The sequence below is a fragment of the Saccopteryx leptura genome, chromosome 8 (assembly GCF_036850995.1).
Source record: "Saccopteryx leptura isolate mSacLep1 chromosome 8, mSacLep1_pri_phased_curated, whole genome shotgun sequence".
Taxonomy (NCBI): Eukaryota; Metazoa; Chordata; class Mammalia; order Chiroptera; family Emballonuridae; genus Saccopteryx; species Saccopteryx leptura.
In genome coordinates, this window is record NC_089510.1 from 30,317,617 (window position 1) to 30,342,067 (window position 24,451).

Here is a 24,451-nt window from a genome sequence, read left to right on the forward strand (position 1 = left end):
ATCCAGGGCTGTTTCGATGATCTCATGAAACAGCTCCATTTCTCAGAAGTCAGACTCTGTATATTTCAAGTCTGTATATTTAATTCTTTTTTTTTCTTTTTTGTATTTTTCTGAAGCTGGAAACGGGGAGAGACAGTCAGACAGACTCCCGCATGCGCCCGACCGGGATCCACCCGGCACGCCCACCAGGGGGCAATGCTCTGCCCACCAGGGGGCGATGCTCTGCCCCTCCGGGGCCGTCGCTCTGCTGCGACCAGAGCCACTCTAGCGCCTGGGGCAGAGGCCAAGGAACCATCCCCAGCGCCCGGGCCATCTTTGCTCCAATGGAGCCTTGGCTGCAGGAGGGGAAGAGAGAGACAGAGAGGAAGGAGGGGTGGGGGTAGAGAAGCAAATGGGTGCTTCTCCTATGTGCCCTGGCCGGGAATCGAGCCCGGGTCCCCCACACGCCAGGCCGACGCTCTACCGCTGAGCCAACCGGCCAGGGCTTTGTATATTTAATTCTTGATTAGGTTGCCAGCATCGATCCCATAGGGTAGAATACAGGTGTACAGCAGGAGTGGCACACAGCCACTGCACACCTAAGTCATATTATCTCAGATACTCTGGTATGTTCACTATTCATTTTTTAGTTGTCTGTTAACCATTTATGCATAATTAATTCTTTAATTTCTAGATATGATGTTGATGTTCTAGAGATCAGTTTTCATGTTTTTACTAAGATCCTTTGCAGCCACTATCAGAGATAAAATACCAAGCGGAAGCTTTCTTTGTTCTGACCCAGAAGAGAATGAATTAGTTTAAATTTATTTTATTAAGTTCCTAGCAAAACCTAGAGGATGGAAGAAAGTTAGAAAAGGGAAAATGGTTGTAGAGGAAGGCAAATAGAAAACTATCCAAGTCAGTCATGTTGCTGAAATATGCCAAGAATGTAGTGTCATTATCCACTAGGAGACATGAAATAGCTTCTAAAATAAATTAGGTTCCTAACACTTCTGTCTTAACTGTGCTGTAGCAAATACATATCGAAAAAGTTGATAAATTTTCAGGAAATGAGTAATAAACCTGAGAACTAGATTTGACTGAAATGCCTAACTGAAAGACACTTACAGGATAAAGAGAAAAATGTATCCAAACCCGTTCTGTTAACGGAAGGAAGGAAGTCTCCTGAGCAGAATTCAGATATTTAGCAACAAACTTGGCTATAAACATTAGTACAAACAGTCAGCAAGAGAAAGAAAAGGCCTCTGTGAGAACAGTAACCAGATCTTTAGGGTGCTGGGCTTTGAAGTTTGAAATATTTCCCCAGAAATACCACATTCTTCTTTCTCTCCCACCCCACTGGAAGCTCACAAGAGTAAATGCTCATTTTTTTCCTCTTTTTGTTATCCTGCCAAGAGTATACACTCACTGATAAAACCCAATGATTCATTACATACCATCATCCCAAGGTTTCCAGTATAAATGCCATATTAAATGAGCCTTTTCTGTTTTATTAATGCTTAACAGATATTTAATAGCATTAATAGCAATGATGGTACCAATGACTTTTACCATATCATACCATTAAAACCCAGATGTTTCTTTTTTTTTTTTTTTTTTTCTGTATTTTTCTGAAGCCGGAAACAGGGAGAGACAGTCTGACAGACTCCCGCATGCGCCCAACCGGGATCCACCCCGCACACCCACCAGGGGGCGACGCTCTGCCCGCCAGGGGGTGATGCTCTGCCCCTCCAAGGCGTTGCTTTGTTGCGACCAGAGCCACTCCAGCGCCTGGGGCAGAGGCCAAGGAGCCATCCCCAGCGCCCGGGTCATCTTTGCTCCAATGGAGCCTCGGCTTTGGGAGGGAAAGAGGGAGAGGAAGGAGAGGGGGAGGGGTGGAGAAGCAGATGGGCGCTTCTCCTGTGTGCCCTGGCCGGGAATCAAACCCGGGATTTCTGCACGCCAGGCCGACGCTCTACCACTGAGCCAACCGGCCAGGGCCAAACCCAGATGTTTCTGTATGAAGCAAAGGCGCCAGCCCACAGGTTCTTCTCCTCCATTCTCATTTCCTTAGCAGGGGCTCAAATGAACTTCATCTGGAAGCAGAAATAGTGGAATGTAACCATTCTTCCATATTTCTTCTTTTCTCTACAGATCAATTCCATTTGCCCTATCCCACCATTATATATTGATGAAGAAAGAAGAAAGAAAGAAAACAAGAAAAAGGAAGAGACAGAAGAGGAAAAGAAAAGAATGTTCTGGTGATTTAAAATTTAAACTGAGAATCTATATTTACATTTAACATGGAATAAACAAATACATTAAAACAATACACAGTTTAAGTTTCTGGTATTTCAGATATAACTAGTCCCTGTGCTCCTTTCCTGAAACCCCAGTCTTCCCCAGAGTCTTAATCCAAAGCATTAGTTCATTTACCAGTCAAGAAATGGAGTCACCATGGCTGCTACAAGCCCTACCAGATGCAGCTCCATCTATACCATCCGCTTGTAATCCAGCCTCCTTTGCCTCTGGCCTGAGATCACCTCCTATATTTTGTTATCTTATTCAAGACAGCTGGAGTCTCATACTTGCCATAATTTTATTTCTTAAAATCCTTCCAATGTGGTATTCCAACGTGGTATTGTGGCATCAGTCCATACTTACAACATGCCCCGATAGCAATGAATCTGTTTACATGGTCACCTTTCCGAAAGAATGTAGGCTCTTCTGATTGAACTTTGTATACTCACTGCCTACATTAGGCCTAAAGCATAGTAGGGTTTAATAGGTATCCAATAAAAGCTTATTAAATAAATTTGGTAGAAGGGTTTAATTGAGGATGGGTCTGCAAGGGAGTTGAAAAAGATGACCTCTAAAGTCCTTTACAGTTTTGAGTTTCTTTTGAGGATATCAGTCCCTTCCATGGTTTTGAATATCACATCTATTCATGACTTTCCCCAATAACTCCAAGGCCCTCCTCATCCTAAGCTTTATTTATTTATTTCAGATTTTATTTATTCATCTGAGAGAGAAAGAACAGAGAGAGACAGAGAGAGAGAGAAGGGGAGGAGGAGCAGAAAGCATCAACTTCCATATGTTCCTTGACCAGGGAACCCAGGGTTTCAACTGGCAACCTCAGCGTTCCAGGTCGATGCTTTATCCACTGCGCCACCGCAGGTCAGGCCACATCCTAAGCTTTAGACCAAAATGTCCACCTGCCTGATACCTAGCTTCACATATTAGCTAAGTGGACAGCTCAAATTCAGTATGTCCAAAGTTAACTCATTTTCCCATACAGCCTGCTTCATCTTTTCAGTTCCCAGTATTTATTAATGACACCATCCTCCTTAGGGGACCGTGTGAAAACCAGACAGGATGGCAGCTCTCTCCTTCCTAAAACCAATCACCTCCTAGTCCTGTGGATTCTTCTTTCCTAAAGACTAGTTCTTCTTGTCACTCTGTCCCCTCACGGTCTCCATCAAGTTGTTTTGTGACTCTGATTAGCATTTATTTTATTCTGACATTCATGATATTTCCATCTCTTCTCCAACACTAGTTACTGGAAGATGTCTGTGTATTATGGCTGCAACTCTTACAACTCATAATAGAGAGTTTGCAGGTGCTCAACAACTCTAGAACGGCTGAATGAATGTTAGGATGTCAGGTTTATGCTCATGGGGGCATGAATCTTGTTATATCCTTTTAGAAGCCTCCACCAATATAATAAATGCAGCAAAAGGTATTGGAAGCAGTAGATATATAACATGTATTGTATATATTATATATATTGAGATATTTAATTGAACACTGATCTGTTGTAACTTGGCACAGCCGCAACAATTGGCATAGCTTTTATTTAAAACAAACAAAAACAAAAAAAACCTCTTCTATTTTTAAAAAAATAAAGAAAAACAGAAAAAAAATTCCTTTAGACTCAGCTTCCAGCCAAAACCATCCAGGATCCAGGTTTCCCACCTCTTCCAGTGGCCTGATGTGCAGAGGGGAGGAGCATGGAGCAAGCACCGCCCGAGGAGCAGCGGGCGCGGGATGGGGGAAGTCCCGGAAGTCATTGACCAGAGCTAGCGGCCGCCTCTGCGGGATCAGCTTGGGCTGAAGTCCCAACAATAACAAATCTCCGGCGGGCGGGGACCGCCGGGGGCCCGAGCTCCGAGGCGGAACCCAGATTGGGGGAGGCGGGTGGGACGCTTCCCGAGGCCTCAGAGGATTGGAGGAGAAAGAGGAGAGGCGGTTGAGTTCGAGTAGTGGGTGGCGTAGCTAACTGGTTGACCAAGGAGAGAGCGTGTTGATTGGGTGGCTCGGAGGAGACGGACCAGAGCCAACCGACGATTGGCCCGTGGCGGCCGAAGGGGCGTGGCTAGGGCGCGCAGGAGGGAGCGCGAGGGAGCGGGCGGCCGGCCTGCTTGCCAGCTAGGCGGAGCGGCGGGAGAGCGCGGGGAGCGGAGGTCGGGGTGAGGAACGCGGTGCGGGAAGCTCGTTCCCCGGCTCCGCCGCAGCGGCTCTCCGCGCCTCGTGCGTTCCGCTTCCTTCCTTCCCTCCCTCCCCTCTCCTGCACTCCGGCCTGGGGTCTCGGGCGGGGAACGGAGGGAAGGGACGAAGGAGGAGACGAAAGCGGAGTGAGGGGCGGAGGGGGTCCCAGCGCGGGGCGAGGCGCGCCGCCTCTCGCTCTCTCCTGCTCGCTGCAGTCGCCGCCTTGCTGCCCGGAGCCGCGGCGCGGGACTCCCAGCGCGCCCGCACTATGCAGGCGGACTGCCGGCCGCCGCGATGGCGAGCCGGACGGTGGTGAGAGCAGGGCGCAGCCCGCACGGTCCCCGAGTCCGGGCCGCGGCCGCCGCCCCCGCCCGGGCCGCGCTCCCCCACTCGCACTCTGGCCTCCCTCCCCGCCGCGGCGCCGCCGCCTCCCCTATGCCTCTGCTCCTCCTGCTCTTACCTGTCCTGCTGCTGCTGCTTGAGGACGCTGGAGCTCAGCAAGGTGGGTGGCCCCCGGAGAGAGCGCGGCGCCGGAGACCCGCGGGGGGCGGGGACGGGGCGCAGGGAGAGCCTGCGGGGCGCCGGGTCCCCGGGCCTTGGGCCGAATCTGCAGACACGCCGGGAAGGCGCGCTGCGCTGTCGCGCGTGGGCAGTCCTGGCCCGGCACTCGCGCGGGTGAATAGCAGAGGTGGGATCACCCTGTTGTCCCCCAACTTGGCGCGGCTTTACTTTTGGGCAAGGCCATTCATTTTCCTGAAAAGAGGGAAATGAGACCCTGCTATCAACTCCGCCTTTTGGATATTGGATTCTTTTTTCTGGGGGAAATTTTGGGAGAAAAACGAAGTTTTGGAGACGTGACGCCTAAAGTTAAGTTAAACTGATAGATGGACAGTAGAAACGCAAAATAATTAAATAGCATCTTAAAACTGTTAAAGGCAAGTGGCGATAATGGTGTTTTGTGAAAGTGCTCAGGTTCCATAGCGAATGAAACTGATTCTGGTTATCTTTCAGTCTTGATTCAGCAAGTGTCCTTTACAATCCTTGCCTGTTAGTCTGGACGGTGGTCTATGCTGGCTCTGTTGTTGCCTAAAATGGAACGTTCCTCGTTAAAAAGGGTAAACCCATCCAGAAAGGGACAAAACTCTTTTTCTTCTGCGATCCTTGGAAGACCTATTCCAGAAGCAAGCAAAACTGTTTGTTTAGTTATCACAATGATGGAAAGAGAGAACAGAACTGATCTCCCTCCCCCACCCCCTTTAGTACTATTCTCAGGCAGTCAACTGCAATTTTTTTTAAAGTCAGTATGGCATCAGTTACTGAACACATTTTCCATTACACTTCCCATTTTATTGCAATGTGAGAAGGATTGTTACGTATTTCTGCGAAGTTTTTTCTTTAATTGATCCCCATGTTCAAATCCAACATAATGTTGCTCTCACGGTTTTCCGTCAAGTAGGGAACCATGGTCTTTAAGCCTGTCGTTTTGACGATGCTGAAACTTTGACAGGCATATGAAGATATAATATCTTTATAAGGAAAAAAACTTACTGGTAAACTGGCCGCTTTTTGATCGAAGCACGATGTAAGATGCTTAGCATTCAGGTTTTAGTTAGATAATCTTCAGTGAGTTTTTGAACATCGGCCCTTCATAAATTAGTGTGAAATCCTTCCCTCCATTGAAGTTTTAGAGCCTCTGCTTGTATTTCCCTCCTAGTAGGGAAACAAAACAAAACAAAACAAAACAGGCTATATATGGCTAATACTTATTAGGGCTTACTTTTTGGCAGGCACAGTATCAAGTGGTTTATATGTACAAACTCAGTCCTCCCCACAGCCATTTCAGATAGATATTGTTACCTCATTTCAAACACGGGAAATAGACAAAACATTTAAGGTACCTTAATACAGAAAGAAATGTAACTACCTCAGCAGAATAAATACTCTGTTTTGCTTATTTCCAAATCTGAAAGTGTTCATATTATGAAAATCTTTGAATAGTATAGAATCAGTTACATGTCTCCCCTCAAATGAGACAATTGCTGTTTTTAGAATTTTTTAAGCCTGATAGAAACAATCAACATTGTTTTTTTTTTAAAGATTTAATTTCAGTTTTTACCAGAGTATTTTAACAAATATATGTTTGTTTTTCATCGTGTCATATAAACACCAATGTAAATTAAATAGAAATAGTAATGATTCTGGTAACTTTAAAGACCTGATTTCCAGTTTTTCTAAGATGATTGGGTAAATATTAAGTTGTTTAAATTCTTGATATTTGTTTTCTGTATTGGTAATACAAGAATACATACTTATATTTCTCTTTTTTTAATTTTATTTTTTAATTACATTTGACATTCTGTATTATTTTATATTAATTTCAGGTGTACAGCCTAGTGATTAGTCACATTCTTTTTTTTCTTTTTTATATTTAGTGGGGGGAGGCACACTTGCATGCAGCAGACTGGTATCCACTCGCAAGCCCACTAGGGAGCAATGCTGTGCTGCCCATCTGGATCCTGGCTCCATTGCTCAGCAACTGAGCTCTTCTCAGTGCCTGAGGCGGAGACCATGGAATCATCCTCAGTGCCTGGGGCCAACTGGCTCCAATCTAGCTGTTGCTGCAGGGGTATGGGGTCAGAGAGAAAGACAGAGAGAGAGAGAGCGAGAGAGAGAGAGAGAGAGAGAGAGAGAAAAGCAAGAGGAGGAGGAGTTAAGAAGCAGATGGGTGCTTCTCCTGTGTACCCTGACTGGGAATTGAACCTGGGATCTCCACACACTGGGCCAATGCTCTTCCACTGAGTCAACTGGCCAGGGCCAGCAGTCACATTTTTTACAAAGTGATTCTACCTGCCTCCTTACCCTCCCACTCCGGATATTTTCATTACCCACCTGGCACCATACATCGCTATTACAGTGTTATTAGCTATATTCTCTATGCTGTACTTTACATCCCCGTGACTTCTTTTATAACTACAATTTGTACTACTTAATTCTTTTATACCAATTTTATAACTTAATGAAAATTAAATGATAGCACACAGGAGTTTGGGAAAAGAGAGAGCATAATATAGCTATAACTGATTCAAATTGTTAATCATTGTTTTTTATCTTTATTTATTGATTTTAGCCAGAGAGAAAGGGAGAGAGAGGCAAGAACATCAATCCATGCCTTTGTGTGCCCTGATCAGGGATCAAACTGGCAACCTCTGCACTTCGGGCCAATGCTAACCAACCGAGCTATCCAGCCAGCACCCATTGTTAATCTTGAGCTTACTAAATTATCTGATAAAGTAAGGACCAGTTAGGCATATATCACCAAAAAACTCAGGCATTGCATGGGGTTTGAGCTCCCTGATTTTTAAAAATTGTGTTTTCTTACCCACAGGGTCCCAATGCAGTCTGTGGTAGAATTGCTTTTAAATGAGTCTTCCTAGTCTAACAGATGTGCTTCAAGGGTTGACTGGTGTTCTCTTGCAAAACCGGGAAAAAAGTGTAATTTCAGAATGAGAAGCAGTGCTTTAAAATACCTATAGAATTTTTAATAATGGGACTATCTACATGTTGTAATGTTAAGTTACAAGCTGTAGTTTTTCCTTTACATATTAGGAAAACGGAAGGAAAAAGGAACAGTTGTCTTTTGCTAGTACGGTTCTGGTTAATTTCTTCTCTGCTTTTTCAGATAGCTTGCAGTTTGCATGTAGGCAGAATAAAAGATAAGCGGTTTAAAGTGTTTTATGATAGATATTTTTTCCTTAGGCCAGCCTTGGTAGAATGCAAATGATATACAGAGTAGGACAAAAGTAGGTTTACAGTCATTCCTATGAAAATAATACAATAATTAATAAAGAATAATACAAGAATAAACTCTGTGTTTCTCATACTCACAATTCAAACCTACTCTTGCTCCAGCCTGAAAGTTTTGAGGTAGAATGGTGCCTCAGGGTATTTTGTTTTTGTTTTTTAATCTTTGGGACATCATTTTGAAATACAGTAGTAGGAGATTTTACGTTACTCCCAATAAATGTCATACGTAGCTATTCCTCATCAGGTTTTCCGCTGACAGAGTGATTTTTCCTTTTATTAGAATCAGAATACAATTTATCATTATATTCATAAAAGACTTATTAGACTTTTAAAACATTTTGACTGATCTCATATCATTAATCTATTTATAAATTCTCATTCAAATCTATTGTGGTGTTTTAGGTATGGCTTATATTTATGTTTTTGATTTGTAAATTTAATATTAAGTTCGTCTTCCAAATCTTTTTATTTTTTATTGAAAGCATTTTTTCCCCTGTAAAATGTACGGCTTTCTAAAAAACTTCAATTGGTGAAACACTAATTGCACATTAGCTACTGGAATGAATTTACTGCATGGGAAGTTGAGGGTCTCCTATGCAGGAATTTATGTCTCTGGTTTACATTATGACTAAGAATTCGTGTCACCTCACCTCAGGAGCTTAGCCTCCTCATTGTGTCATAGGAAGGCTTGCCTACCTTCTGGGTTAGAATACTATTTGAATGTGGAGTGAACTTTAAAATCCATTAAGATTGACTTGTTTATGATTATTGATGTGAAATGTTTGTGAAGATACTGATTTTGTTTGCTTATTTAATAGACCTGTGAGCAACATCAGATTTTTTTATTTTATTATTATTTTTTTTTGTATTTTTCTGAAGCTGGAAACGGGGAGAGACAGTCAGACAGACTCCCGCAAGCCCACCAGGGGCGATGCTCTGCCCCTCGGGGCGTCGCTCTGCCGACCAGAGCCACTCTAGTGCCTGGGGCAGAGGCCAAGGAGCCATCCCCAGCGCCCGGGCCATCTTTGCTCCAATGGAGCCTTGGCTGCGGGAGGGGAAGAGAGAGACAGAGAGGAAGGAGGGGGGGGGGTGGAGAAGCAAATAGGCGCTTCTCCTATGTGCCCTGGCCGGGAATCAACCCGGGTCCCCCGCACGCCAGGCCAACGCTCTACCACTGAGCCAACCGGCTAGGGCCCAACATCAGATTTTTATATAAGTATTTCATTTCCACAATATTTGGAACTACTCTGTGGGGGGGAGGGATTTATATTCTGTCAAGTAATGCTTTTATTTCCTAGTGATACAGGGAAATATTTTTGAACAATATTTGTGAATGATCAGAATTGAAGAGCATGTCTCTTGTTTGCAAAGAACATTTGTAATTATTTCTAATATTGACATTAGGTTAATTTAGAATTTTCCATTGTCTTTCTTGGTGTGATAAAACATTAAGATTCCTTATGTAGTTTTGTTCAGAGGCAAAAATTAGTTTAAAAAAACTTTTTTGATTTGCACAATGGGAATTAGAAATATAGCACATATTCCACATGATCATATTAAAATCCACATTTTAAAAACTTATAAATTAAAAATTAATTATAAAATTACAGATTAATGATTTAGGTAGTTTCCTAATGTTGTAAGTAAAGAGGAAACATTATTTCTCTTTGGAGATAGTAAATAATTCTGTTTGATCATCTGAGCTTCATTCTAGAAGATCAGCATTAAAAAGATCTTTAAGTGAAATTGTTACAAATGGAAGTACCAGTACTAGAATTAAAATGACAAATGAATTAATTTCCAGAAAGCATAATTCAGTATGATGAGGAACAGCTAGATTTACAGAGAGGTGGATTTTAAATTTAGGACTACTGTATACCTAATAAAATGAACCTTTGATGTGAAAGCTTATGTGGTAATATTGGGCATTGATGGAATACATACAAATAGGTAGTTTCTATTTCCACTTCTTGGAATGATGACAAAATTAGGAGGAATAGAAAAATCTCTCTAGAGATTGTGATATTTGTTAAATGTGATTGCTGAAATATGAAGCAAACAAGTTGGTAGTTTTTCTCATATGACTCATGAATTCACTTTATTTTAGAACAACATTATGGCCCTAGCACTTTATTTATTTTTAAAATATTTTACAAGTAACAATGATTCAAAACCAAAAGCTTAAGTGATAATTATTCATAGTTCTACCCCCGACCTATCAAGCTGTTATTTTTATGTTTCTTTCTTCTCTATTAGAATTCACACACCTACATAATCTTACATGGGTGTAACTTTAATACTTTTGTATTAATGTTCTGTAGGCATAGCATGTAAAAATTAATTTAAAAGCTAACATATAAACATAGTTAACAAAATACTAGGTGAACACTTCAAAATATAAAAGACCTTTATTGAAGTAACTACTATATTGTTCATAACTGCTATATTATTATTTTCTTTATTCCATTGAATTAAGTTCTTTATTCAGCATAGGATCTTAGAGAAAGTATGATAAGTCTTCAGTGATGTCCATAGGTTCTGCGACTTTAAGCGAAATGACATATTAACGAAACCAATTTTACCATGGCTAATCGAGGTAAACAGTGTTACGCTCCTACGGCATCTCATCAAAGTTAAAATGACAGTGGATGAATGGACATTATTCAAGGACCTGTTTGAACTGTTGTATATCAGTTCAAAATATTAGTTGAGAAACTACATCATGCTGATTTTCCAGATTATATGGATTAAATCAATGTAATCCATGAGGACAGAAAATACAGGTATTCAAATAAACTTGTATTTAATTAACATCAGTGTCCATGAAGCAGATGGGATAATGGGGAGATGTTAAAAGGCTGCTAAAGCATCACCTACTAGTTCAGCCTGCCCTCTGAAGGATGTAGTTGCAAGAAAAACTGTAATTAGCTACTTGAATTGCGAGGAAAACCCTAAGGTGCAGGCTCCCTCCACTGTTTTCTAAGGGAGTGGGCCCACGACTGCTTGAAAGGCTTCTGCTGTGTATGGTGCATGGAAGTTTGTAGTCAAAACAGAATCGCTTGGAATCAAGGAGAAGATGCTGATATTCTGTCATTCTCTCATTAAAAGAACCATCACCATGGCCCTGGCCAGTTGGCTCAGCGGTAGAGCGTCGGCCTGGCGTGCGGGGGACCCGGGTTCGATTCCCAGCCAGGGCACATAGGAGAAGCGCCCATTTGCTTCTCCACCCCCCCCCCCTTCCTCTCTGTCTCTCTCTTCCCCTCCCGCAGCCAAGGCTCCATTGGAGCAAAGATGGCCCGGGCGCTGGGGATGGCTCCTTGGCCTCTGCCCCAGGCGCTAGAGTGGCTCTGGTCACGGCAGAGCGACGCCCCGGAGGGGCAGAGCATCGCCCCCTGGTGGGCAGAGCGTCGCCCCTGGTGGGCGTGCCGGGTGGATCCCGGTCGGGCGCTTGTGGGAGTCTGTCTGACTGTCTCTCCCTGTTTCCAGCTTCAGAAAAATACAAAAAAAAAAAAAAAAAAAAAAAAAAAAAAGAACCATCACCATGAGGGAGTATCAGTTATGAGCTCCCAGGAGAGTGTTCACTTTTGTCAGTACACACAGCTCAGAGACGATAAGAGAAGAGTAAAACATTGTCAGTGTTTTCAAACCTACAGTTTGGGAATAACCTCCAAACTGAAATATCTACGGAAACAACCCAGGAAGATTGCACGGAGCTGTCGGTTTATGAGGGAAGGAGGGCTCACAATGCCTAGGAAAGGAGGAGAAGCCTTGCCCATAAAATGGTTTTCAAGTAGGCGAGCTTTAAATAATTGCTGGATTTCTAGTCCATAGTGATGACAGACATTTGAAGAGTAAGATCACAGCATAAGAGCAACAAAGAGTCAGGAAGCCATGGGAGCTGGAAGCCTGCGCTGTTGCGGAGAGGAGCAAGCCTCCGGTCTTTGCCCACTGCCTTTCCTTGAGCCCCGTGCCCAGAACCCCTGCGCAATCATTGGGCAAGTGTCTGTGGGCTGTGGTTCGAATCTTCGCAGTCCTGCCCTCTTGGAGCTAGAGTAATGCTACTGTTACTGTGGCCAGCAGCCCTTTATCACCTGTAAGAGGAAATCCAAACTCCTTTGCATGTTAAATATGGGGTTGGCAGAAGTAGGTTTACAATTGTTTGCATGGAAAATAATACAATAATTAATAAATAATGATAGAATAAGCTTTCATATACTAACAACTGTAAGCCCACTTTGCCCAAAGCTGTATTAGTTTTTTCACAGTGTGATCCCTCTCTTCCTCTCTGATTTCTTAGTCTCATGCCAGTACCCCTCATGCTTTAAGGTTCAGGTGTAAGTCTGAGCTACTTTTCATCCTAATATATAATTTTATAGTTTTTTTTATCTTATTCCCTATACTGATCTCTTTACATATGCTGTTTTCTCTACATGGAATGCCCTTACATTTTTTTTTTTTTTAAGAGAGACAGAAGGAGAGAGAGGGAGAGAGAGGAGGGGACATACAGGGATGGACAGACAGGAAGGGAGAGAGATGAGATGCATCAACTCGTTGCGGCTCCTTAGTTGTTCACTGATTGCTTCTCATATGTGCCTTGGCTGGGAGGATCAGGCAGGCTGAGTCAGTGACTCCTTGCTCAAGCCAGTGAGCTTTGGGCCCAAGCCAGTGACCGTGGGGTCATGTCTATGATCCCACTCTTAAGCTGGTGACCTCGGGGTTTTGAACCTGGGTTTTCAGTTTCCCAGATGGATGCTCTGTCCACTGTGCCACTGCTTGGTTAGGCACCCTTACTTTCTTTTCTTGTCTATTTAGTAAACTATTTATTTAATTAATTTTAGCGAAAGAGAGAAAGATAGAGGCAGACAGCATCATTGATCTATTCCTCTATGTGCCTGACCCCGGGGATCGAACAGGCAACCTCTGCACTTGAGGTCGATGCTTTTTAACCAACCGAGCTATCCAGCCAGGGCTATTTGATAAACTCTTAATCATCCTTCAGAGACCCTTCTTGGGTCTCATCCCCTCTGTGAAGAGTTTTCTAACCATCACCAAACATTCATTGTCAAATAGTACTTTCCAGTCATTTCTGTTCATTCATTCATCACACTAGTTTAAAGATTTGTTCCTGGCAGAGAGATTTATTCATTTTCTTACTTTTGATGATTAGCATGATGTCTGCCGTTGAAAAAATGTTTATCCAGGGCCCAGTCTGCTGCCCAAGCACATTATTTGGTGCTAGTCTATGGGTACCTGCACGCCTGTAGATCCAACATTTGCCTAGTGTTTCCTAGCCATCCTCTTCCCAGGAGCTAGGCCTCTTTGCTGCACTCCCTTGAGGAGAGGAGGCCGCCTTTATCTGGGCCTTGGACATAGCCATGGCTACTTCTTAGAAAACACTGTTGTGTCCACCTGTTACATCGTCCTTAACAGTAACAGCCTAAAGTAACGTCAGCAAGGTGGGTGCTGACGTTACAGCACTCCTTTATTCTCAGTTGAAGAGTCACCGCCACCATTCTAAGAGTCTCCTGGTTTTGGTTCTAGTAGTTGTCTGCCTTCTTTTTAGTCACCAGCCGACACGCGTGGAGCTTTAGTACGCAGATAGCTTTAGTAATCTGGTGTCAGGAAAACAGTGGGAACAGGCTGGACAGGTCGGTGGAACTATGTATTTTGGAGAACTTTCCCTTACAGGCTGACTGAGGAATTTGTACCCGAGATGTTAGGCATGGCATCAGCCTAGTTTCTCCATCTTCCCCTGGTCCTTCTGTCCATCTGCGGGTTCAGCCATCTCTTACCAAGCCCAGGCACTCCAATGTATCATCACGATGACGCTTTTCCCCTGGTCCTCGACAGGTCCTACGCAGGCTCACATGCCAATCCAGTGTCTGCGTTCTCAGGCTCCAGAGAGCCCAAGGTTACTGGAGTAAGTCACGTGTCCATTGGGATTAGGTGTGCCACAACGGAGGACCACTAGTCGAATCTCAGATGGGATTACTGCTCAGCAGCAGCAGCATGCCTCTCACTCTGGAGCTGAACTGCCCTCGTCCTCGTGCCTGTGCAGTGCACTTCACCTCTCCCGCCTCCCTTTCTTCCCGAAACTTCCACCTTGTCAAGAGCACTGCTTTATCAGGGCATATAAGCTGTGTTTTAGTATAACTTAAACTTCTGTGGTGTTTCTTATTCTATGCCTGAAAACATGCTCAAAGCACTGCTGGCTTTTATACATTTTTCTTTTGAGCTGTTTGCTTCTCAGATACCTATATCTTAGCTTTTTTCAGTGACAAATACTCTGAAAAGTAGACTATGCTTGTCCTGCACATTTCTTAGTGTCGGGCACGCAGCAGGTCTTTGTCAATGATGGTTTCCTTTCTAACCCTTGAAGTCTAGCATCTATTGTACTGAACTATCATTTAAACCAGGGGTAGTCAACCTTTTTATACCTACTGCCCACTTTTGTATCTCTGTTAGTAGTAAAATTTTCTAACCGCCCACCGGTTCCACAGTAATGGTGATTTATAAAGTAGGGAAGTAACTTTACTTTATAAAATTTATAAAGCACAGTTACAGCAAGTTAAAGCATATAATAATAATAACTTACCAAGTACTTTATGTCGGATTTTCGCTAAGTTGGGCCAAATAAATCTTTATAAAACAACTTACTATAGTTAAATCTATCTTTTTATTTATACTTTGGTTGCTCCACTACTGCCTACCATGAAAGCGGGAACACCCACTAATGGGCGGTAGGGACCAGGCTGACTACCACTGATTTAAACTGTCGGTTTTGATTTGGTTTGGTTTTCGTTTTACCCTACAAAACCTGAGAGCTTTGTCTGTCTTCACTATTTTTTATTCTGGTAGACTTTGAAAAGTATGGAGACTTTGGAGTCCAACATACCTGGATTTAAATACCACCCATGTCGACCTTGGGATTCACTTACCACTCTCTGTGTTATTCAATATATAATGCATCTCTTTTTCTAGAATGTGTGCAGCTGGGATCAGGTCTTTTTGGGTAGCTGGTAAGTTTTTGTTCAATGAGTGAATCGATGTACGAATGAAAATTCTGGGGGTTTTTTCCTGGTCTGCTGTTAAAATCTCCATCTTTGAATGTTTGCTCTCTTCTGAGACCCAGCCCTCTTCTACCCCTCTGCCCCAGTCCCCATCCCAGTTACTGTTTAGGGCAGCTCCAGCTCTGGTTCTGTGGAAGGGGTCCGGCCGCAGTAGAGGAGTGTGACAGCAAGGTGTGATTGTTCACCTGCGGTGCTTTTACCTGGCCGCTAGCCCACCCAGACCTTTAATGCTGCTGTTGAGCCTCCTTTTTGACCTCCGCTTTCTCTCTCCAATTTTTGTAGGTATGTTTCAACTTCCTTTCATCTCCCTTCTTTCAGAGCATTTCCAGGTTCATGGTTTCTCTCTTTCTTTGTGGCATCCCCTTGTTTCCAGTTATTCTTTGGATCCTAGAAGCTAACTTTATAGGCATGAGGTAGACATTCTGTTGCATGGGTGGAGGAGAAGCGTTTTAGTTGGGACTGTTGATCTCCTAGAGGGTAGAAGTGTAAATCTGCTTACGGGAGAAGGGAAAAGCGTCAGGAGGGTTTGAAGATTATTGTGGAGTCTTGAGAAGAGCTGAACCAACCTAAGCGGGGAAGCAGGAATGCAGCTGGGCCTCAGGCACCGAGGGTTCGACTTAATTTTCGTCTCTTGATCAGCCTGGCTTTCTTTGCATCCATGAAATCATGGCTTCTGGCAATCCTCAAGGCTGATAGTGTCACCACTAGAGAGATTCTGGGATTTCCCTAATGTACAGGGTCCAGAAATTGGGGGGAAGGATGACTTAGCCTCTAAAGGGCCTAATGTAAGTCCGTACCCCCGCTTGGACCTGTCAGCTAGCCAGGGACATGAGGTGTACAAAACCTGTTGGAAGCCAGGCAGTTCCTGGAAAGAAAGAGTACTAGATAGAGGTATCATCTTTTTTTTTTAATTTTTTTTATTCATTTTTAGAGAGGAGAGAGAGACAGAGAGGGAGAGAGAGGAGAGAGAGAAGGGGGGAGGAGCTGGAAGCATCAACTCCCATATGTGCCTTGACCAGGCAAGCCCAGGGTTTCAAACCAGCAACCTCAGTATTTCCAGGTCGACGCTTTATCCACTGTGCCACCACAGGTCAGGCTATAGAGCAGGGGTCCCCAAACTTTTTACACAGGGGGCCAGTTCACTGTCCCTCAGACCATTGGAGGGCCGGACTATAAAAAAAACTATGAACTAATCCCTATGCACACTGCACATATCTTATTTTAAAGTAAAAAAACAAAACGGGAACAAATACAATATTTAAAATAAAGAACAAGTAAATTTAAATCAACAAACTGACCAGTATTTCAATGGGGACTATGCTCCTCTCACTGACCACCAATGAAAGAGGTGCCCCTTCCAGAAGTGCGGTGGGAGCCGGATAAATGGCCTCAGGGGGCCACATGCGGCCCGCAGGCCGTAGTTTGGGGACCCCTGCTATAGAGGTATCATCTTCAAGGAGAAAAAGGTTCACATTTATAGAGGCTACTATACTTTACATTAGTTGTTAAAAACCCACACAAGTACCTTGAGAGATCCCCATGTACAGGTGAGGATCTGGAAGCTTTTAGAATCAAGTGCCCAGGATCTCAAAGTTGGCACGGCTAGAATTTAAATCCAAGTCCATCTGACTCCAAAGCCCATGTACTTTCTACTGAATTACTTGCCTGTCTAGTGCCCACCTCTGGCTTGTTGGGATTTATTTTTCTAAATTCATCAGCATGTGTTAAGGGCCTAGTATCCCTATTTCTATATGTATGCCTGCCTCACACAGTTTTACAGCTTGGTGTGGTAAACTAACATAAAATTGCATACATAATTAACCATATTAAGTTCAGTAAGAGATTTTGATAATAAAAATGGAGAAAAGACCAGGACTTTCAGCATGTTTTACGAAGAAGGGAACGTTTGAATCTGCTAGGCGGATGAAAAGAGGAAGCATGTTACTCTTGGTCGAGAGGAAAGGCCTGTGCGGTGTCACAGAGGGAAGGATGGTGTCACAGAGGGGAGGACGGTGTCACAGAGGGGAGAACAGTGTCACAGAGGGGAGAACAGTGTCACAGAGGGGAGGACGCGCGGAGCATGCAGGGAGTTCCCTGGGGTTTGGCAGCAGGAGCCAAGAGGTTGGGGCGAAGTCAGGAAATGAGGGAAGGGAAACCAGGGAAAGATCTTAATAGACTGTGTGCTTGCTGAAGAATTTGACGTTTGTTTATGTTTAGGTGAGAGGGGGGGAGATAGGCAGTCTTCCGCCCGTGCCTCTAGGGGCATCCACCCACAGCCCCATCTGGGAGGATGCTGGAGTACCAAGTTAGCACCTGATGATGCTGGAGTACCGAGTTAGCACCTGATGATGCTGGAGTACCGAGTTAGCACCTGGTGATGCTGGAGTACCGAGTTAGCACCTGGTGATGCTGGAGTACCGAGTTAGCACCTGGTGATGCTGGAGTACCGAGTTAGCACCTGGTGATGCTGGAGTACCGAGTTAGCACCTGGTGATGCTGGAGTACCGAGTTAGCACCTGATGATGCTGGAGTACCGAGTTAGCACTGAGCTGTCTTGCTCCTTTGGAGCTATCCTCAGCACCTTGGGTCACGCTCAAAGCACTGGCTGCAGGAGGAGCCAAGGGTAAGGGGAGGAGTGGAGGGCCCTAACCGTAGATCACACCCAGGACATCCATACACCGGGTTTACGCTCTATCCACTGTGCCACCGGCTGTGGCCGGATTTGACTTGTATTTTATCATAAGTAAAAATAGTGGAAGGATTTTTAAATAAGGGACCTACATGACCCAGTTGGTGTTTACAAAACACTGGCCAAGATTGTGGACAGTGAATTAGAGGAAGGAAAGAAGGAAGTGTGGAAACAAAGCCCTGCACCTGTTCAAAGGGACCAAATTTGAGATATTGAAGAGCTAGAAAGTATAAAACATAATGACCTGTTAAATCTGAGAGCGCAAAGGTTAAAATGCTTTTTTTCTTTTTAATCATTCTGGAATCCTGTTCTCCCTTCTTACTACCTCCCCCATCCACCAGGATTTCTATCCACTTAACTCCTATTTCTCTCTCTCTCTCTCTCTCTCTCTCACACACACACACACACACACACACACACACACACAAAGTTCGCATTACTTCCCCATAGTACTCATCATCCATGAAATACTTGCTGTGTCTGTCTTAACTATATGTATTGTAAACCCTAAGGATGGGGCCTTGTCTCATTTTGGTTGTTCATAGCACCTAGTGCAGTGCCCGGCCTGTGGCAGATGTTCCTTGAATACTTGAGACACATTCAATGTGAATGCAGTGGAACTTCTTAGCAGAGGTGCTTAATACTATAAGTAGGTGACAAGTTTGAGGAGTAGGAGAAAGTCTGGAGGCTTTGGAACCTTCTCCATTTCAGTGGTAACTGAAGTCATAGGAGTGGCTGAGATTGCTCGGGTAGAATCCAGAGAGTGGGGAAGGAGCTCTGAAGAATAGCGACATCAGCACGAAGGGGCTAAGTCAGCTGAGATACCTGAGAGGTTGCAATTAAAGAGTTAGAAGAGCCCTGGCCATTTGGCTCAGCGGTAGAGTGTCAGCCCAGTGTGTGGAAGTCCCAGGTTCGATTCCTGGCCAGGGCACATAGGAGAGGCGCCCATCTACTTCTCTACCCTTCCCACTCTTCTTTCTCTCTGTTTCTCTCTTCCCCTCCTGCAGCCGAGGCTCCATTGGAGCAAAGTTAGCCCGGGCGCTGAGGATGGCTCCATGGCCTCTGCCTCAGGCGCTAGAATGGCTCTGGTTGCGGCAGAGCGATGCCCCAGATGGGCAGAGCATCGCCCCCTGGTGGGCATGCCGGGTGGATCCCGGTCAGGCGCATGCGGGAGTCTGTCTGTCTGCCCTTCCCCCCCCCCCATCCCCACTTCTCAACTTGGGGGAGGGGGAAGAATTCGAAGAGCTGAGACAGGGAAGGAGAGTTTTAAGAATGAGGTGGGAAGGGAGGGAGTGAGGGAGGGCGGGCCAGCAATGTCAGCTGCTGTAATTGACAAGGATAGAAACAAATGACAAGGATAGAAAAGTATCAGCCCTCGCTGGGTGGCTCAGTGTATAACATGTCTTGGCGCACTGAGGTAGGGTTCAGTCCCTGGTTGGGGCACATAGGAGAAGCAATCAATGAGTATATGACTGTAATAGATGGAACAATGAGTTGGTGCTCCCCCCCCCCCCCCCCCCGCATCTCCATCTATCTTTTGTCTTTATCAATGGAAAAATCAAAAGAAAAAAGTATCCACTGGCTTTTGGCAGCTCAGAAACTGACTGCTGTATTGAATAGTTTCATTGGAGAGGTAGGTCTGCATTTCCTAGGGCTACCAAGAGAAATTACCACAGACTTACTCAAAACAGCAGGAATTTATTGTCTCATAGTTCTGGCGGCTAGAATTGTAAAATTAGGGTGTCTGCAGAGCCATGCTCTCCAAAGATCCTAGGCGGGGAGCCTCGACTTTTCCTGGATTCTGATGGTTTCAGGGTGGGCATTCTTTAGTATCACTCCACTCTGCCTCTGTAGTTGCATGGTATTCTCCTTGTCTGTATCTGTGTCCAAGTTTTCCTCCTCTTATGCCACCAGTCATGGGATTAGGATCTGCCCAAATCCAGTATGGCTTTGTCTTAACCTGAGTACATTTGCGAAGACCTTGTTTCCAGATAAGGTTACATTCGCAGGTATCAGAAATCCGGACTTGAGTGTATCCTTTTGGGAGGCACACACAGTCCACTATAGCTCTCTGGAATCTGAGTTGCAGTTCATTAAAGCTAGAGCGAGAGGCAAAGAAGACATTAAAAATAGAGAACTGAAGAAACCTCTGAAAGGAAAAGTGAGAAAGAAGATTGTAAATGTCAAGGCACCTTGGGTGGAAAGAGGGGTTTTGTGCTTTTTTTTGTTATTGCTCTTATTGTTAGTGTCTTAAGACTTGTTAATGTGAAGATCCTAGGTCCTACTGAAGAGTTATCTTACAGTGTATAATTTTGAAAAAAAAAAAAGCCAAAATCATAACTGTTATGCAAATATGAAAGGGATACATATCAAAGATTTTATTTAACTCATTCATTAATGAGGAACCAGTAAGATATCATACCCCAAAGAGTATTTAAGAAGCTAGGTGTTTACAGGCAATTTTAGGATTATGATTTGCTAGGTTAGATGGCTAAAGTTGGTTAATAATTACCAGGACCATAAACTGTAAACTTTGGGATTATCCTTTCAACTATAAAGAAATTATATGCATTTCTACCAGGCAACAATCTACCAGTTAACATGTAAGCAAGATTGGGACCTTTAATCAATGATACATAGCAAATCCAACTAAGAATTTTGCCATATAGTTTTTGGGTGGCTTTTGGCCTCTGACATTTAAAGAATGTGCTGCTGACCTTTTGTTTTCCCTATTTCCAAGTTCTGGGTAATTTTTTTTTTTGACATATTTATTAGAATCTGTGGGGATGAGAGCCAGAGAACCTTAGGTGTTTCTAAAGCAGACTAAATTTTAGAACCACTGAAGAAGAGACTGCTGAGTGGCTTTAGGTATTCATCTGAGATTGGGACCCATTACTTTAAGGACACATATCCCCTGGATTTCGTGATTTTCTTTTCTAGTAGTGCTTAGCTCCTTGGCAGAGAGAGGTCATTTTATCTGGAGTGGGGGTTGGGGAGGGCTCGCCAGGGCACTCAGAAGGACACAGTAACTAGGAAGTGAACGTACCAGAAGAGTGCAGCTAATCCAGTGGACACGAGGTCCAGACTGGGTAGGGAAAGAAATGAGGCCAGGACACAATCAATAGGGAGAAAGGGAGAGATGTCAAGTTCATAGGAAGTACCAGTATGTAGTGGGTGTAAGAGAGCTGAAATGTCAGGAGACTGACCAGTAGAATAGGACATTAAAGTTTTTCAGATTTCAGAGGTGGGAGCAGTGTTTGATAATGGTGGCAAAAACAAAGTCCAGGTTTTGGTCCTGAGAGTGAGTAACTGAAGTGGAGTAGAGGTCATAGGAGAAAAAACTAGTGAGAATTACTTTCTAATTGAGTGATACTTTTCACAAGACACACTTGAAGCTTTAAAGCTGCTATAAATTTTCTAAACTAACGGACCATTGTTTTACTTTTTTTTTTTTAATTCAGTGAGAGGAGGGGAGGCAGAGACAGACTCCCACATGCTCCTGGATCAGGATCCACCTGACAAGGCCTCTAGGCGGCAATGATCTGCCCATCTGGAGTGCTGCTCCATTGCTTAGCAACGGAGCTCTTTCTGGTGCCTAGGCGGAAGCGTGGAGTAATCCTCAGCGCTCAGGTCCAACTCACCCCAGGCGAGCCATGGTTGCAGGAAGGAGAGAGAGAGGGAGAAGCAGATGAGTGCTTCTCCTGTGTGCCTTGACTGGGAATCGAACCCAGGACATCCACACCCCAGGCCAACACTCTCCCCCTTAGCCAGTAGGCCGGGGCTACTTTCCTTCAGTTCGGTCGTGGCCAGGTGCACTGCATCTACCCTCTGGTCTTGTATGGTGATGATAATATCCTCAGACATTGATTGAGCACTTTATTGTGGGTTAGGCTCTTCACACTAGGTCTTTTCATACAGTATCTCATTTAATTCTTATCCTATGTGCTTTGAGTTGTTAGTATCCCCATTTTATAAAACTGAGGTTTAGCAACAATAACTTACCTTCTCAAGGTCACACTGAGTGATAGATGTTCATTGTGTGACACTAGAGCCCCTTTGTTTTGCATTATGTTCTAAGCAGAGTATGTATTTGGTGGGGGTTTTAGAGGATTTATAGATCTCACATTTTTTTATGTTTTTTAAATTATCACTAATGCAGTGATGATGTTGGGCTTAAGAAAGAATGAAGCTGAGAGCTATTTCTTTTCCTAAAAATTATCCTCAGTGACTTTTGGGTTCTCAAGTACATATCTATCCTAAACAGTATTAAAAAATATTGAGTGAAATTAAAGTAGTAATTTAAATTATCTATTCAAGATTATCTATTCACTGACCAAGCAGTGGCACAATGGATAGAGCATCGGCCTGGGATGCAGAGGACCCAGGTTCAAAACCCCAAGGTTGCCGGCTTGAGCGTGGGCTCACCAGCTTGAGCGCGGGGTTGCTGGCTTGAGTGTGGGGTTGTAGACATGGCCCCATGGTTGCTGGCTTGAGCCCAAAGGTCGCTGGCTTGAAGCCCAAGATCATTGGCTTGAGCAAGGGGTCACTTGCTCTGCTGTAGCCCCCCCCCCCATCAAGGCACATATGAGAAAGCAATCAATGAACAACTAAGGTGCCTCAACGAAGAATAGATGCTTCTCATCTCTCTCCCTTCCAGCCTGTCTGTTCCTATCTGTCCCTCTCTCTGTCTTTCTGTCTCTGTCACAAAAAAAATTTTTTTTGTAGTGATGCAGCTTTAAAAATCTTACAGTTCGTAATAGGACTGAAATACTACTTCTGGTTCTAAAAATTTACAGTGCTAAATAATACATTAAAAATCTTTATTGTAGCCAAATGAAATAGGATGTATTAGTTAAGACTTGGAAGCTGTTCTTTTGAACACTTTTGTACCCTCCACTTGTCTGTTTTTCAGTTGATTATAAGATCTCACAAATGTATGATAAGATGTGACAGAAGTGACACGTATTTAGAGGAAGTATAGTTGGATGCACCAGTTCACAGAGATAAAGAAATCCTTGAAAGCTCCCTGGAAAAGAATAAACTTTTCATAGCTTATACCGACTGTAATGGAAGTTACATTGTTCTGCAGTTTTGACATAGTTGTGCAAGCTTTCTGCATTAGTGTTTGCTATTGTTAAAGTATCTTTAGAAGGTGTTCTGTGTTTGTGTTAATATAATTAAACAAGAATTTATATGATTTGTTAGTAGTAATGTGACTAATACGTGGGGGTGCCTGGAGGATCAGAGGAAATCAGCATCATAAGCTCGTTTATCAAAAAAGCCCCAGTTGAGGGCCCTGGCCGGTTGGCTCAGTGGTAGAGCGTCGGCCTGGCGTGCGGAAGTCCCGGGTTCGATTCCTGGCCAGGGCACACAGGAGAGGCGCCCATCTGCTTCTCCATCCCTCCCCCTCTCCTTCCTCTCTGTCTCTCTCTTCCCCTCCCGCAGCCGAGGCTCCATTGGAGCAAAAGATGGCCTGGGCACTGGGGATGGCTCCTTGGCCTCTGTCCCAGGCGCTAGAGTGGCTCTGGTCACGACAGAGCGACGCCCAGGATGGGCAGAGCATCGCCCCCTGGTGGGCAGAGTATCGCCCCCTGGTGGGCGTGCCAGGTGGATCCCGGTCGGGCGCATGCGGGAGTCTGTCTGACTGCCTCCCCATTTCCAACTTCAGAAAAATACAAAAAAAAAAGAAGAAGAAGAAGAAGAAAAAAGCCCCAGTTGATACGAAATTTAAAGCAGCCTAAAATAAGTCATGTGTTCTTATCTGTATTCATTGTCATTTAAATGTTGTTTAATGTTCCTTTTGCTTTCTCTTGGGCTAAGAAGTAAAAAAATATTTTTTTTTTTCTGGAACAATATCAAAATTTCTATCTGGCTTAACACATCTGACCTTATACTCTTCAGTGGAAGTGAACACGTGTTCTGTGAGTAATCCCCTAGATAAATCTGCAGCCAAGCAAAGGAGCAGTAGGATCGAATTCCAGTGTTTTTTTTCTCCAATGCAAAAAAATTTAGAAATTACGTGATCAGGATTTTACCCTTTATGGTTAGCGATAGCCTGGTGGAGACAGACCATCTTGGGGGAGGAGGAGAGGCTGTGTGGCTGTGGTGGTGATGCTGGAGCTGGAGAGAGTCGATGGTGTTGGAATTGCCCCTCTGATCCACTTTGAAAGCTACGTTTCCATAGTAATTATGCCCTTTTTGTCAATTCTGCTTTGTGACAGTGAGTAATAGTAGGTAATATAGCCGAGCCACAGATCATTATTCTCTCCAGTATACGAAGCTAAGCAGAATATGTAGGGACTATTATTCATGACCCTGTTAGCAACATTTCCCCCTCATGTTAAGAGCTCCTGAGTTGGGAAAAAATAGTCATTTGAGTGCTGTCGACTAATGAAAAGGGATTTTCTTTTCTTTAACTTAA

The 24,451-nt window shown here is 44.0% G+C and overlaps 1 protein-coding gene across 2 annotated transcripts in view; it reads left to right on the forward strand.

Annotated features, from left to right (window-relative positions):
* Positions 1–4,379: 4,379 nt before the first annotated feature.
* The window catches only part of DCBLD2 (discoidin, CUB and LCCL domain containing 2), a 106,750-nt gene continuing 86,678 nt past the window's right edge, over positions 4,380–24,451 (forward strand). For both annotated transcript variants that reach the window (XM_066347485.1, XM_066347486.1), the window contains exon 1: positions 4,380–4,969. In XM_066347485.1, coding sequence (XP_066203582.1) covers positions 4,762–4,969 — 208 coding nt within the window. In that variant the 5' untranslated portion in view covers positions 4,380–4,761. The remainder of the gene's footprint in view (positions 4,970–24,451) is intronic.